The 16,960-nt window shown below is 34.4% G+C and overlaps 2 protein-coding genes and 1 non-coding gene across 3 annotated transcripts; all 3 read right to left on the minus strand.

Moving 5' to 3' along the window:
• Window positions 1–5,055: 5,055 nt before the first annotated feature.
• Window positions 5,056–5,140, minus strand: TRNAM-CAU (transfer RNA methionine (anticodon CAU)). Its single transcript is given in 2 exon segments — window positions 5,056–5,091; window positions 5,103–5,140. It is a non-coding gene; the product is annotated as a tRNA-Met (tRNA).
• A 2,182-nt stretch (window positions 5,141–7,322) lies between these two features.
• LOC139857257 (28 kDa ribonucleoprotein, chloroplastic-like) lies at window positions 7,323–9,715 on the minus strand. The gene is made up of 4 exons (XM_071845992.1): window positions 9,189–9,715; window positions 8,442–8,543; window positions 8,024–8,314; window positions 7,323–7,524 (listed from the first exon to the last, which is right to left on the minus strand). The coding sequence occupies exons 1-4, from the start codon at window positions 9,669–9,671 to the stop codon at window positions 7,465–7,467; spliced, it is 936 nt and encodes a 311-aa protein (XP_071702093.1). The 5' UTR covers window positions 9,672–9,715; the 3' UTR covers window positions 7,323–7,464.
• A 1,442-nt stretch (window positions 9,716–11,157) lies between these two features.
• Window positions 11,158–14,527, minus strand: LOC139857255 (E3 ubiquitin-protein ligase RGLG2-like). The gene is made up of 11 exons (XM_071845991.1): window positions 14,288–14,527; window positions 13,881–13,965; window positions 13,521–13,661; window positions 13,312–13,425; window positions 13,134–13,231; window positions 12,927–13,006; window positions 12,701–12,806; window positions 12,440–12,567; window positions 11,786–11,969; window positions 11,625–11,681; window positions 11,158–11,381 (listed from the first exon to the last, which is right to left on the minus strand). The coding sequence occupies exons 1-11, from the start codon at window positions 14,525–14,527 to the stop codon at window positions 11,301–11,303; spliced, it is 1,314 nt and encodes a 437-aa protein (XP_071702092.1). The 3' UTR covers window positions 11,158–11,300.
• Between the last annotated feature and the right edge of the window lie 2,433 nt (window positions 14,528–16,960).

Below are 16,960 nucleotides of genomic sequence, written 5' to 3' on the forward strand. Positions count from 1 at the left end.
GGAAGTAGGGTGGGCTTATAAGCCCAAAGTCATGAGTCCATTACACTAGTAAAGCCCAAGTAATTAACCAACAACCTTAGTTAATTAAAATGATTAATAAAACTTAATCATGAATGCAAATAATACTTGAAAATATTATTCGTGAAGTTTCGTGTGTCACAAAGACGTTTCGGGCACTTAAAAGTCAAGTATAGTGTATCATGGCAACATGTAAATGTAATAACATTCATTCGTTTAATCACACGTATTAATAATAACAATTATTAATAAATAAACGTTGAAAATTCCAGGGTCGTTACATAATATATCAACATATTTTCTTTTCAAATAATCGTTACATATATACTTATAATACTTTTAATTTCTAATAGTCCGTAGTTAGCAGTCCGATGTTAGTTGCTCAATAAAATAAATAAAGACCCCATCGTATTCGTATTGATCGGAATTAATCTCGACCCATGGTACCGTGTTGTCAAATGACGTGTTGTGTACTTGGTGTCTTATGATTTAAAATCGTGACCCAAAGTACCGTATTGTCAAATGACGTGTTGTGTACAATCATGAGGTCTTATAATTAATCTTCACGTGTTGTTTACGGGTGGTCCTGAAATATATAAAATCAAATCATGAGTAAATATATATAAAATATCATATTAATTAGCAAGGATATGATTAGTTTAGTTTTACTTAAAATATTTTCGTAGCTAAACTAGCTTCGGATACCCGATTTTGTTTTAGCCGTAGTTTCTTCAATACAACTCCGTTTTTATTGGTTCAACTTGCCACTTCCTTGGATCGAGCCATTATTTATGAATATGAACAGTAAATACCTTGGTTTGTATTCGAAATCACAGGTTATAGGTCAAACTTAGGTGAATCTTATGAAAGTGATCCTTTCCGTCATAAAAACAACATCTATATGATTATTTTTAAAAAATACTTACACTTTGAGTTAAACCATGAGATTTTTATATGTTAACATATTCATAAGAAATATCATTTTTCCAGAATATAAACTTCCAATTCAAAGTTTAAGATGGTTTTTAATTATCCAACCCAAAACAGCCCCCGGTTGTACTCCGACGACGTAGATTAAGTTTTTAAGGTGTTCTTTGTAAAATCAAGTTGTATCTTGTTAAGTTAACATATCATTATGATATATTATAGGTCTTGAAGTGTTTTAAAAGTCAAGTTAGAAGGATCTATTTAGTTTGCGAACAAGTTTGAAATCATTCAAACTATGTTCTTATTGTTATAATTTATCACTCAAAATAAGATAGCTATATAAATATGAATCGAATAAGATTATGAATAAGGTTACTACCTCAAATTACTTGGATAAAGCTACTGAAAAGGAAGTATAACTCTTGATCCTAAAGAATGGTGAAGTTGGATTGAAAGATTAGAAGTAAACTTAGAATATAGACTTGAAATGAAAGTAGTATCTTGTAGTGTTCTTGTTTGATCTTAATATGATGGTTATTAAGGTGATTCTTGAGAGAGTTTTTGCTGGATTTCTTAGGGGTGAATGAAGCTTCCAAGTAGGTGTTTTTAGCTAGAGAAAATGTGTAGTAAAAATGAAAATGGAATGGAGTATAAATGGTGGTGAAATGATGTATAAGTTTGTAATATTGTGCAAAAGTCTTGTAATATGTCAAGTTGATTAATCATGCATACTAAGATCCAAAATTTGCTGACTCATGGCTGCTAATAAAGTGATTGTGATGTGTATATACCAATAGTAAATACGTATAGAAGCTGGGTATGATACGGTTACATATACCCTTGATATACTTGTAGAAATCTTGAGGAAACGGAACGAGAATTCAAATATAACTATCTTTTGTGAATATACTTATATTGTTTTATGTATTTAAGCCTTTTAAAAGTGATTAAATACGTATTTATATGATACTTGTATAAGCATTATAGGTTATAGGTATATATGTCAAAGAACGTTACGTATAATTACCGTTTTGAAAACTTAAGTTAGTAGTCTCAAAGTATACTTATAACTCATTGTTATTAATACACAATGAGATGTTAAACCATCCTTAAATCAAGTTAAATATGTATAAATACACATATGTACACAATCGTATAATTATCGTATGTTATATAGTTCATGATATCATCGGTCAAATTGGACGGTCAAACGTTGTGTAAAACTCTTTTCAAAAACACAAGACTCAACAATTTGGATTTCTTATCATGTTAGTAATGTTTAATTTATGTAAATATTAATCTCATATGTATAAAACGATCGGAAAAATCCGGGTCGTTACAAATTTCCCTTGGGAAAAATATGATTGATCAATTGTTTTTACTTTGGCAATCGCGCAAAACGACCAAAATTTAAATTCTCGGGGGCGTAAAACAATCAATCGGATTAATCTACTCAATAGGTTTGAGTAGATCAATATCTGAGACGAATGAACTCCAGTGATGACCGGAATTCAGTCGAAATGTGAGTAAACTGTGATACGGGATATGATTTTGACAAAGTGATTTTACAGTGACTTAGTTGTCTTGAATGAGTGACCCAGGGGGTCTATTTATAGGCGCAAAAGTTAGTTATAGGGATTGTTGACGTGGCAACTAAAATCCACTGCGAGAGGGACGCCTCGCGACTAAACCTTGCAACTGCACAGGCTACACCATGACCGTTCCCAACGACCGGAACAGTGACACATACACAGTTTCTTGGGTCCATTACCAAGGAAGAGTGGCTGGCTGCCTCATCTCGAAAGCCATTAATGACGCGTATGGTTTGTGACTATAACAAACTGGCGTAACAAACTTTTATGGTTTTACGGATGACGTGGCACAGACGATCCGTTCGTGTGCCATTGCCTAGATAATTTTGTGCACGTGTGTAGGCTACCGGATAGCACACACTTGCGCAAGTTAAAGGGCTTACATGTAAACAAAGCTTAAACCATAAAGTGTTTCTTAACGGTATTCTTCACTTGGATATTTCCAATATGGTACTTCATGCTTATGTCTTATCTGGTATTATTTTATCCGGCACATGATCATGGTACCGGTTATCCTGTCTTCTATCCTTTTCCTCTTCACAAGACACCTGTCCAGCCAGTGTTGACTCTGTCCGTGATCCTTTCGGTTCAGGTTTTCTTATAAAATGTATAATTCTTATAAAAATAAGAATTATTTGATACGGATCAATGGGCGTACATCAGTATGTGAAAAGTACGTCATGTCAAAATGAGGTATAAAGCCCATACAATAGTTACAGGTAGCATGCATTACGAGTTTAATCAAGTTATTCGATTTAACAAGTTGTACGGGTTTCTTTGATCTTGAATCCGCTAATGAGTAATAAACATATGGGATTTGTAGTGTCTAAGTTTTTCGTTACGGGAATACGTACGTGGTCTTCTAAGGTTATGATTAAAGATGTCGCTATATAATATAATATAATATATAAAGAAAGTAATATACAAATAAAGTAGAAATGCTAGTGGGATAAACTCATAATTTATGTGGATTTGACACACACCATGTAACCATGTGGCAGACATAACCTAAAATCGTGCCTCTAAAACTAGATCATCTCGGACCACCTATTGTGACAACGAATGATCTAAATGATTGCCGGTACATTATAACTTATACTCCATTATCGATTTACTAGCTTATACCGGGTTTGATGTACGAATTCATTAATATATGTTTTAATTAGTGATAAACTGATAAAGAATTAATGTTTAGTCATTATTCTGATTGAGTAATATCGTCTCAAACATGCTTGATTGTGATCATGGTGGTTGTTTAAAACGACGTCGAGTAACGTGAAGAGTTTATTTTGGGCCTTTTAAGTCAGTTTAGGTTATAAATAATGGGCCTAAAGGGTTAGTTCGGTTTTATTGTCATGACAAGGTTTCAAGATGACCAAATTTGGCTTGCAATTGAAATGTTAGGTTTAGTTAATTATCATCTATCGAAAGCATGTTCCCTAAAAACAAAAAAAAATGTCACATTATGTTAGACAAAAATGTCTAATTAAAGTATAAAACCTGTATATTTTACCGTGACATACCGTGACATGTCGTCATCTTTTGCCTAACAATCATTCGTTTCGCCAAAGCAATACCAAAACGTGTTTGACACAAAAATTTCAATTATAATCACCACCAAATAAGTATTATATATTTGACTTTGATCAAACGTTTTATAGGTAATCCGCAATGCCTTTATGGTCATATGGAGTTCTGGTCGTTTGTTCAGTGGAAACTTTATATTTTATATAGAACAGTAAATTAGTACGGAGTAGGAAAATACATAACCAATATATCAAAGTATTTTTTAACCTCTCAATATATCAAAGTATTTTTTAACCTCTTTTGAAATATTAGGTTGTCAATTCTTATTCAACTATTTTAGAATGTAGATAAGTAGGGATAGCATTGGGTCGAGTTTGGTCGGGTATAGGCAATACCAAACCCAAACCCGGTACCATACCCTGCGGGTAACCATTAACTAATTAACCGTCGGGTAACGAATTTTTCCACGGATAATCGGGTAACCATTTAATTCAAATTAAATTAATTGTTAAAGAATTTACAAACTACATTACTAACTAAGATTAAAATGTTAAAGAATTAAATCTTAAAGAATCTTGTTGTGCAGCTTGTGCATAGTAACATGTAAAGATTAATCTCAGTTACATGTATGTACTCGGATGTAATGTATGCATGTTTTTCTTGTCCATTTTGGTGGACCTTATGAAGTAGGCTAGTAGGATATAATAAGCTCATGTTGGTATTTGTTTGTAACTTTCAATGTACTATATTGAATAAACTAATCGGGCATACAAGTCGGGTATATGAGTTTTTATTTAAAACCACACCCGAACCCACGAAAAAAAGTAAAACTATACCCATACCCCGACCCTAAACCCGTATACCCGAACCAATAATATCGGGTTTACCCATCGAGTACGGGTATTTTTGTCATCCCTAAGATAAGGCCGCTTAGTTTGGGTAAAAACGATGCAGCAAATTAAACACTAGCTAATACTAAAAATAAAAATAATGGGGTGAGAGAGGCTCGAACTCTCGACCTCAGGATCACTCTTTAGCTATGAGACCTACGCGCTAGCCAACTGCGCCACCACCCCTTTGTTTATTTCCTGAAAGATAAAGTTTATAATTATTCAAAATATCCGCTGTTTTTTTCGCTGGAGATTCTTTTCTACTGAAAAACATCGTTCAATCTTTCGTTTGCTTGTTGCACTTGCATGGAGACCTTTTTTTGATCAGGTAACAACCAACCCTCCTAAGATCCTGTATTCATCTTTCTTTTCTCCTTCAACATATATATTTTTATACATGGAGTAATTCTTTTATGAATTGTTATATATTATATATATTGCGTTAAATTACAGGAACTGATTAATGCAATTTTAAAAAATATCTGGAACAAGAAAGCAGCCGGTTATATTTATTTTTATACTTAGTTAAACTGCATCCTGTTACATCTTTCTATCAAATTTTCAATTTCGATAGAGTTTCTGTACTAATTTAACTCGTATTCGTTTCCGTTTCAGAGCGAGAGGAAAATGAAGACGAGAAACTTCGAATACCGAGGTAAATCACATTCAATTATATGTTAAGGGGATGATTCTCACACACACTTTTTTGATCCTCACACACCAATTGACTTGCTATATTTTTCTATAATTATTATGTCAATCAAACGTCATCTTATAATGTATATCATCTGTTAGATATGTGTATAAATTTTAGTCGTTCGAGCTTGTGCTGCTTCTAGTAATGAAGGGTGATGCAGCATATGCCAGGGCATAATTGATTGAAGCTGTTCGAGCTTGTGCTGATGTGAATCATTTAATGTTATCATATGGTGTACAACTGGGACCCATACAACCTAAAAGGCTTGTTAGTTGAGATGCACAAGTCACCATACTCTTGATGGACCAATAGGCTGCAGTGGGAATGTGAGTCAATGGTGTTGACTCAAGTGGCGCGTCATCCTGAAGATATTGATATGGTAGGTTCTTGAATGCAATGACACACTTGGTCACATCGAGATTGAAGTCATTTGTAATGTTGTTCTATGATGTTTGGCAATTGCTTGAAAGCTTGCTGCTCAGAGTCTCAGACCAATCAGGTTAAAGGTATTGTAAGACGCCTAATGATATATGCTGGTATGGAACCTTTGGTGCTACTCGGTGATCAAACCAAAATCGTTTGGTTCGAGTGCACGTGAATAAAAAAGGGGGGATCTAACCTTTGGAAAGGGTTCCTCCGATTAAATGGGATATGAGAGTTGTGGTGTTGTTGTCTTTTGCCGAGCCTCCAAAGTGGATATGAAAAGAGGAATAGAATGTGTGCGAGTTCATTAGCCTTCAAATGAGGCTTAGGAGCACTATTTATAGATGGATAATCGGCGGTTATGTATGATAACCGCTATATTAGTGCACACTCTCCATAACTGCCATTAGAATCTTCTAATCATGTCCACAACCTAGTCCACGTCCTCCACGTTCCTGATATGTAGGGTTTTTAGTCCAACCTGGCAACATCAAGTCAACCTTATAAGACGTCACGCTACCCGATACGTGGGGTTGACTTGAATACAGCGGAGCTTGACCAAGGTTCAACTGGACGTCATGGGTATCACGTGACAGCATCAAACAAGCTCATGACCAACTCTAGTGTGCTAGACGCCATGCATTGCACGTGACGCAACACGTGACGGAGCGAGGCGTGACGTACGTCAGCATCAAACAAGCTCATGACCAACTCTAGTGTGCTAGACGCCATGCATTGCACGTGACGCAACACGTGACGGAGCGAGGCGTGACGTACGTCATTACTCGGTATGTAGCTTAACATACATTTTTGGATTTGCAGGATAATCGTATTGGTGTCATTACTCGGTATGTAGCTTAACATACATTTTTGGATTTGCAGGATAATCGTATTGGTGTTAATATATACGTACTCTGGTTTTATTTATTGTGCATCTCCGCTGCTAAAGTTGTCCAATAATCGGTGTCTAATCAGCAATCGAACGAAACCATAATAAGATTTTCAGTTTTAATTAAAACAAGTCACCAGTGAAATGGTTGCGGTGTAAACACTTGCCCCTGTAGTTCAATCAAACGTGCTAAGAATCATCCTTAACACATCATACATTTGGACCACTTTTTGAAGTTGCATTGCATATTACAATCCTCGACAAAAAGAGCGTCAAGAACCATCATCATCATCATCATCATCATGACTATTAGAGTAAACTTTTGATATAAATGGCTCGAAAATTTGCATACACGTATCAGGACCAACCCATCAACTCTGATAATAACTTAAAAAAACTGGGATAAAGTCCCTGCTACATAATAAACAACTGTAAACTTACACCAACATCAATACCATTACCATTTCAGAACAAAGAAAACCAATTCAGTCAAAATTTGTATCAAAAACGTCTTGGCTTTTCCTCCGCTACATTTACTCTGATGGCTCTCCCACCCATGCTCTGTAACGCACAATCGAACCCAAATTATTACTGTACTATACTCTCAAAAGATAATATATCCAACCCACACAAATTTTACATACGTAAATCTATATCAACATCTTTATCGACTACTGACCCTACACGGCTACACCCACCTCAAAGAATCAAACTACATTGACATCTTTTTAACTTTCAGGTTAAAAGATGTAATCTTGGTAAAGATGTGAAATAAAAAGATTTAGCTTAAAATATAGCAAGTCAAATGGGTCAAACTGTTGAAAGTTGCCCAAAAAGATTTTTTAAGTTTATAAATCCTTCTAACTCGTTACTATGTATATTTTTTAATAGGAGGCAAGCCAAATATCTGATTTTTTACAAATAGGAAATGGCCTGATTTGTTTAGACCCTTACAAAAACTACCCGGTTTGACCCATTACCCAACTACCTATTTCGCAATCTTTAAACCTCAGTGTGAGCTACAGTTACTACACTAAGTATAAAAAGAATTTAACAGTACCTGTCCATCAAGATTTTCAATGGCGTCATTCAGTTCACTTTCAGTTGACATAGTTACAAATCCAAACCCTCGTGATCGACCACTTTCCCTATCATAAACAACTCGGGCATTCACAACCTTCCCATGTTCGCTAAAAAGTTGTTCAAGGCGGACATCATCAACGTCCCATGGCAAATTTCCGACATAGATTCTGTAGGAGGGACCCGTCATTTGGGGTGCGCGCTCTGTACGCTCGGGCCTTGATCCTCTTGGTGCAGCCTTGTTTACGGTCAAGTACCTTCCTCCTAGTTCCTGATTCAATTACAAGATTCTCTAATTAAGATTCTTTCATAAGATATAACAGAACATGTTCAAAACAAAATCTTATAAAGTTATGTAACAAAATGTATAACAAAATTCTTTAATAAAATTAACTTACATAGCGGTTGAGCATTTCAACTGCCTTCTCAGCTTCTTCAACAGTACTCATAGTCACAAACCCAAAGCCCCTACTTTGATCAGTTTCTCTATTGTATATAACCTGATTTAACCAAACAAAGAACCACAACATTAATCCACAGCAAAAGTTACAACATTTCATAGACATATAAGGTTAATCACACCATACTATAACAAAATTTCACCTTATTTTTCAACTAGATACAGCACATGTAGGCAGAATAAATTGCTTCAAAACATAACATACTTGACCTTTCTTTACCAACTGAATACAGTCTTCTTACTTCTATTCTATAACCATATAACATGCTTACATATCTATATAACTGATTGAACTAACAATTTACACAGTATCAAATTCAGATTATAATTGAACAAATTTACTTTACTTTTCATCATTGTATATAGTTACAATATTTTCCTTTTCATGCAACTGTATAAGTAAATTGCACTATAAAGTAAAATACTTTACATTTCTTAAATCCTTTTTTAAGCTGTATTAAATCTTATTACCATTGTATGCATCATACTTAGTATTTTATAAAATCGTAAATTCCTCTAAAATGTAACACTCTTTCAACTATTTGTTTAGATTGTTTACACCAAACTTATTGACTCTTTTAGTTATTCTAAATAAATCCACCAAAAGATAACATTATACAGATTACAGGTATCATGTAATTAACCCTAACAGTTTTATATAAATACATACACAAATAATATATACCTCAGAAATCTCAACAACACCAGCTTGTTGAAAAAGCTGAGCCAATTGTTCACTATCAACATCATAAGGCAAATTCCCCACAAAAATCTTTGCATCTTCCGGCGGCTCAGAAAATTCCTCCTCCACCGCCACTTCTCCGACGGCGGTCTCTGCCGTCCAATCAGAACCACCTCCATCAACGGCATCCGATTCCGATTCTTGATTTTCACTTCCCCAACTCAATTCTTCATTTTGGTCAACAACCAATGTGTTATCTTCTTCTTGAACAAAAGTTACAAAGCGGGATGAATTGGGTTTCTTTTTTATTGAAAAGGGTGTGAATGAAGCTGATAAATTGAGAACCTTGATGGGTTTTAATGGTAAAGAAATGATTTTTTTAGTGAAAATTGAAGGTGATGATGAAATTAAGAAGGTAGACATGGTTGATGAAGATAAGGGTTTGGAATTGGAAATGGGTTTTGCCGCACAAGAAGAAAAGGACATTTTGTTGTTGTTGTTGAAGAAGGGTTTAGAAAATGAGTGTGTGAGTGAACGAAGATAAGGGTGTGGGGTTCATAACTTCATATGGTTTTTATGTTCTATTGTGGGCTTTATTTCTATATTCTTTGGGCTTTGATTCTATACTTTGGGCTTTAATTCTATATTTTTGCGCTTTCACACAGTTACTGATTATGGGTTGAAAAAATCTAAATATTGAAAGAAAGTTTGAACGAGTGTTTCATCGTATCAAACACTAAAAAAAAATTTACAATTGTAAATTGCCGTTGTTGGATCGTTTAAGCAGAATTAAACAATAGTATGATGCTATATCAAGTCGTTTTGGAATCGATTAGCGTTTGCCTATGAACGACTGGAATCGGCTAAGAGGTGTTAGGGTTCGTAACCTTGACAAAGAACCTTAAATCACTTATTCATAGAGTGTGCAGACTGTACAGATGTGTCTTTCATAAATCCGTACGGATGTAACTTATTCGTGCTACAGTAATCTATCCGTACGGATGTATCTCCTATCCGTACGGATGGACTCTTACAGTATGACTTGAGATTTCACAGGCGGACCTTACAGTTATGCACCTACATTAGTAAAGTAAAATGTTTCAATAATCTTGAAGTAGCTCTTCCTACTTCAATTGTAAAATTTACAATTTACGAAATCAATGTTAGAAATCGGGTATGAATTGACTGCCGGATTCGTTCTTGAATCGTGTAATCACTATCTCTATAAAGTATTTCGACCCTACGATTGCCACGGTTGCACGAAATCTTTACAGGGATCAAACAAGAACGCAATCAGTGTTTTGGGCAACGAAATCACTGATCAAATCGTTAGAGAATATGTGTGTGTTTCTGTTGGTTTTTATGAATGCAGAATGAATGAACAAAGACGTTCATAAACTGTTTATAGGAAAACAGTTAAACCGAAAGGGTGTAACCCTTCAGTTTTGACGGAAAAATCGGTTATACCAAAAGGCATACCTGTTCGCTGACACTTATTCGAACGCAACTTTTCTAGTTAACGAATAGTGCAATTTCTGTTGAGGTTTCGGGGCGCTGCCAGGGGCGCTGCCCCTTGGACCCCGCCAGCGGCGCTGCCCCTTGGACCCCGCAAGGGGGCGCAGCCCCCTTGACCCCCGCATTTTACGCGACAGTTAGTAGCCAACTCTTACGGCGTGTACTCCACACTCTCCGAACCCGTTGGTAAGTATAGCTAGCTAACACCTGCATTCAAGTAAATCGCAACTAACTAAAATGTACGTTGGATGACACTAAAATCACCACCAATCAATTTCCCTAATTTTAATCAAATAAACTTGGCAAACCCTTAATAATTGACTGGTAATGTTAACACGTCACGCCATAGTCAAAAACTTAGGCTCGGAGAGTCTTCTTGGAGCACTGCACAACTTTAACAACTGTTGTAGGTGAAACAAGTGGCTACCTACCAAATCCAATTAAGAAAGAGCACAATTTTGCTATTCAATTAGAACTTTTAGTTCCAGCGTACAAGGAAGTCATTATTCGAGTTTCAAAACAAAAAGAACAAATTATTTACAAGCTAAAAACACAAAAATAGTGATAGTATGTCACAGTCGTAAATAAGCCCAATTTGTCTTAGTAAAGCTTGATCCTTGTTTCTATCTGATCCCGACATATAGGGCACAGCAGAAGATCTTTGCCACAGTTGCAACATGTCTGCAAAGTAAACACGGATTCAAAACGTTAATTAATCTATGAAATATATACCTGAAAAGGCCGTCACTAATGGGACAAAGGTAGCAAAACTGTATTAGCAAAATAATAGGACAGATAAGGTAACATAAAATAAAAATATCATTTGAGTTATTTTTCCATAAGCTATAAAATGATTCGTAGCTCTTAAGACGTATATACTAAATAGAACGTATATGGTTAATAAGTGAGTCATGTAACTAGTACCTGGTGCCCACAGCCAAAGGCCATATCCTTGGGATTGGTTATACAGATTGCGCAGAGCTACAAAAAATAAATGAACAAAAAGTTATAAAATGTGAAATTTAATGACTACTTGACATCATTGACTAGGCGTTAGTCGAAGATTTCATAGGACGATCACTAACTTGGCTATCAGAAGTGGAATCTTCAGGGTAACCAGTATTGACCATTTTCGCCCTTCCTTGAAATGAGTGCGAAGTTGGTTGAGAGCTAATAGTATTTCCTGATGGCTTTGATGCATGCGAAGCCGTCGAACCATAACGAGGCGGAGGAAGAGCTATACGATCTTTGGCTTTCCCTCTACTAGCCCTTGATAGATTAAAATCAAATGTATTAAAAACCAGGGTTCTGACTATAAAGTACATGTTGTAATTTGAACAAATTATAACGACATCCCTAAGGGTTGTTGTTAACGCTCATAAAAGTATTGTACATTTCATAACCGCCACTATAAAGTTAATATCCAACCGCCATGTACAACCCCCTTTATGCACGTTAACGACAATACTTAGGGTTGTCGTTAGCAAAATCATATATTCAATATGGGTTGAAATTCGTGCAATATCAATTCCATAGCTTACAATCAATTATCGCTTAACTTGAAGAAAAAAAAAATGAAAATGAAAAAATGGACGAATGGTGTTGTCATTATCAACCTAACCCATATGACCCATATTAATAATTTCCTATTTTGACCAGTAACCCAACCCACCCGTTTTCACCTATAACTCCCAAAGATTAATATTAATATAATCATTTCAAATAATAAGAAATTATACCCCAGAATATTGAGCTCTAACGTAGCCTTGTACTGTGACGGTATTTCCATTAATGCAGCAAGAGCAAACTCTGCTTCCTTCTTAGACCGATTGATGTTCTTTGACATTATTTCTGTAAAGTTTACGAACTAAAATGGGAAGGAAAGAAAAAAAGAGTAAATTGGAAGTTAGAATGACCACTAAGTTTACCAATTTTAAATATTCTTGAATTCTTGAAGGGCAGATAAAAATGCTAAAAGTTAATGTAATAATTATACTTGCCTGAAAATTATCGAAAGCTCGAGCAGGGATATTATCGTCAAATTCCCTCATCATATCCCATGGTCCATCTCCAACCCCAACTAAAATTATTGACAACGGATACTCACTGCAAAAAAAAAAAAAATTAAATAAATAAAATAAAATAAAATAAAACCGAGAGACGTTTCAAAAGTAGTGACAAAAATAACGTCAACGAAAATAATCGGACTTGTAGAGTAGTGCGTACCTGGCTTTCACAATTGCCTCAACGGTTTTCCTCTCCTGTTGACTCAGATGGCCATGTTCAGTGTCAACGCTTCTAGTAACCTGTAACATTAAGTATAAAAACTTAATTTTAATATTTAATTAATATATAATTTATGATACAAGAATATTACGGAGTATTACGTAATCAGAATTTAAGCATTAAATGGAAATTAACATTTTGAATTACCTGCCCATCAGCTATTATCAACAAAACGTGATACTGACCACCACTTTGCTCAACAATGGTAATGGCCATCTCGATAATAGGGGCAAACGATGTAGGTCCTGTTTTGATGAAACATGAATAAGATAGCCTAGCTTTACATATACATAAGTAATTTAAGGTCGAGAAAAAAAATTGAGACCTGCAAGCCGTAATTGAGGTACTAATTCCCTGTATCGTCTCAAAACCTCCTCAAATCCGTCACAAAATTTGTCATCCTCGAGGAAACTAAACACTTCTTGGTCATGTGTCGAAGCTGCCGTTTAACAAAAACAAAACGTATGACTTCAATCATACTCAAAAATCAAAATACAACTTTAACCATAGTTATGTAAATTTGTAATGTCATACCATCCCCGAATCCAAAACAGGGAATTAAGTTATCCTCATCAAATGAAGCAAGTGTCCTCCCAATAATTGATATTGCTTCTTCGTAAGGGTTCATATCGTTTCCAATGTGATGCAAGCTTCTTCGATTAAACGACCTAGCACCTAAGATTAAAGAATTGAATTTTGAATACTGTGTTGAAACTAGAAGTGGAAAATGGTTGGGTAATGGATTACGTTGACCCCAAACACATATTGTCCCGAAAAAAGAATTATTTTACAATAATTACTAAATCAACTTCAACTATGATTAAAAATGGTATACAATTTCAAATAATAAAATGACTTGTTAATAGCTAATTAAAGACCGGATCCGTATCAAACCTGTCCACTCATTGCTCTTCGTGAAATCTACCCCGACGATCAAATTTGAAGACTCCAAACCAGCGTGTGCTAGGGCATCGGTAACCTGGTAAAAAGTTATAGGAAGATTAAAATGATCAATTTCTTTTTCTGTTAGTAAAAAGCATATAATCAAATATTCAGAGTAGAACTAGTTTACATTACTGTTTTTTTAAATGCTAAAGAACTACACATTAGAAAAATTAACGATTTCGAATAAGCTATGTATTTCTGTCTTCTTCAAATGAACAATAGCATGCAACAAAAAAACCAAATAAAGTAGTTCAAAGTCAACACTTAAAGTAATTTTAATCATATAAAAATAACACGAACGAAAAATATCCATAGAATAGTTTTAAATGTGTAGGGTGATGTCTGATGTAGATTACCTGCTGTAAGTTATTAAAATTATCATCTATTCTTGAAAATTTTCTCTCGAGCTTCTTCTTAATAGCAGGAGCCTGATCAGCGTAGCTTTGATACGGTGAAGGAGAAACATACGGCTGGCTCAAATTAGGTTGAGGATACTGTGGATAGCCATATGAGTTCGAGTTCGAGTTCGAGTTCGAGGTTGACCCACATGATGCATACCTACCCGAAACCGCCCTTTTTGAGCTTTTGCCACCCATGAACACTAATTTTCACTGGTAATAGAAAATGTACCAGAATGTGTTAATATAAAAAGGAAATTTAAAAAAAGTTGGATATATAACTAAAACACTAAAATCACCAAGATAATAACAATGGAGAAACCTACTAGCCCTTATCACTAATAGCATACATGATGTATGGTATACATTGCAATGAAAACAAATCTTTTACACATTTAACAAACACACATACACAAGTACATTCAATTTTCTAATTTCATGCTTTTCTAATTTCATGCTTACATGACAGTTCAAAAAGATAATATATATACATGTATATTAAATATTAAATATTAAATACTTATATCAATTCAAGAGCATATGGTATATGTAAAGCTACATTTTGACTATCTGTCAAACTAAACCAGCAACTTCGTTCCAAAATACAACATTGTACCAACTTTAAGGCAAACAAGATCTATAATCTATAACAATAATTACAACAGTCTTCAAAAAGCAATAAATTCATCTCAATTTCACTTTTAGAAATATCTAGGGTTGACGATAAAAGAGTCTAAATAAACAGCAATTGTATTTCTTAATTGCTTAAAAAGAAAGCATACTTCAACATTGTGGATTAATTGCAGTGATTCAAACGCAACTTTCAAACTAAATTGAACAAACCCAAATAAAAAAACTTTAACAAAATAAGAATTACCGAATAAATATGTGGGTAGCGTGGTCAAGATACGGTCAACGAGTGACTGAAGAAAAGATTGTTGAAGAAATTGAAAGGGGAGATGAAAAGGGTTTGATTGTAGATTGAAAAAGACTTGAACTTTGTGAATAATTAACAAAATGCAAATTGATTTTGAGTGGAAATTTGATAATTCAGGGGAAAGTTCCTTTATAGGTCTGACGGTGCTATCTGCTATCGACAGAATATGATTATCCCTTGTGTACGTATATATATATATGTATGTCAACCCGTGACGTAGATCGGCTGTATTTCTTTCGTATAGGAATGGATGACTTCTATTAGTATTAGACTATTAGTACTCCGTATTAGTTTTTATTATCCAAATATAAATATAAATATAAATATAAATATAAATCTATCTATAAATCTAGATTCATAATAATATTCAGTTAAATTCAAAGTTAACATCCGTTTAAATTCAAAAGCACTTGTTTAGGAAGTACTCCAACCAAACGCCACCTTATAGTTTTATTGAAGTAGTTTGTTCGTTTTCAGCAGCGCATATCTTGAAATATGTTAGCCTCCACTCCTGACATTGGCAGGATCCTCGGCTACGAATCTCTTGGTGTTTGAAAATATTTAGTTAAGTAAAACAATGCGCTTAGATGCACTTTCACTTCTTTGATTGACTATATGCTGACAATTATAACCATAGTTTGGGGTTCTGTTGCTACGATTCGACAATTTGTGCAGTTGTCAGGTTCTAGCGCAAATGTGTGTCTCCCATTGCCATGTGAATTCTCTATTCGTGTACCATACAGATGGAATTTGTAGATATTATATGTTCGTTTACATATTGATGTGGTATGTAGATGTATATGTAGCTTGTTGAATGTAAATTGATATACACAATAGTTTATGTTGTCTTTTATGGACCACTTTATCCGTTTATATGGACCGAACTACAGACTATAATCAAAAGTGTACTAGCAATACGATACCCTGAACAATTCTTGAAATTCAAGTCTTACAATCCTAGATAGATAACCAAATATCGTACCTACTTATGTTTCAAATGATTATAAACGAAAAACTGTGCCGCAACGAATAGGTTCAAATCGGAACTCGTATATACTAATACTAAATATTAATAATAGCATATATTGATTAATAATTATAAATAAATAAATAAATTAGAATTACTATAATAATTATTGGGCTAATCTATAAATACATTAGAACTATAATTACTATAATTATTACTCCGTATATTATAACTTGTGTTCTAAAAGCACAAGATTAATTACTATAATTATTACTGTAGCGACCCGTCCTAATCCATCCGGACGAAGTCCATATCGATTACAAACGATTCACAATAGTTGATTACATCGCGAGGTACTTGACCTCTATATGATACATTTTACAAACATTGCATTCGTTTTTGAAAAGACAATCTTTCATTACATCGAACGTTGACGGCAGGCATACCATTTCATAATATGTTCAACTATAATTGACTTAATAATAATCTTGATGAACTCAACGACTCGAATGCAACCTCTTTTGAAACATGTCATGAATGACTTCAAGTAATATTTCTAAAATGAACAAATGCACAGCGAAAGATTTCTTTCGTACCTGAGAATAAACATGCTTTAAAGTGTCAACCAAAAGGTTGGTGAGTTCATTAGTTTAACATAAATAATCATTTCATAATTTTAATAGACCACAAGATTTCATATTTCCGTTTCTCATAAACATACGTCCCA

This window comes from Rutidosis leptorrhynchoides, chromosome 7 (assembly GCF_046630445.1).
Source record: "Rutidosis leptorrhynchoides isolate AG116_Rl617_1_P2 chromosome 7, CSIRO_AGI_Rlap_v1, whole genome shotgun sequence".
Lineage (NCBI taxonomy): Eukaryota > Viridiplantae > Streptophyta > Magnoliopsida > Asterales > Asteraceae > Rutidosis > Rutidosis leptorrhynchoides.

Bases quoted from the DNA above. Each gene is read 5' to 3' on its own strand.
- LOC139857257 (XM_071845992.1), bottom strand. From the start codon at position 9,671: ATGTCCTTTTCTTCTTGTGCGGCAAAACCCATTTCCAATTCCAAACCC. The intron at 8,544-9,188 runs GTATATATTATT...TGGTTAAATCAG, and splicing joins GTGTTGTTGAGATTTCTGAG to GTTATATACAATAGAGAAAC. The intron at 8,315-8,441 runs GTAAGTTAATTT...TAATTGAATCAG, and splicing joins TTGAAATGCTCAACCGCTAT to GAACTAGGAGGAAGGTACTT.
- LOC139857255 (XM_071845991.1), bottom strand. From the start codon at position 14,527: ATGGGTGGCAAAAGCTCAAAAAGGGCGGTTTCGGGTAGGTATGCATCA. The intron at 13,966-14,287 runs GTAATCTACATC...ACTTTTTACCAG, and splicing joins ATTTTAATAACTTACAGCAG to GTTACCGATGCCCTAGCACA. The intron at 11,682-11,785 runs GTTAGTGATCGT...TATTTTTTGTAG, and splicing joins ATTCCACTTCTGATAGCCAA to CTCTGCGCAATCTGTATAAC.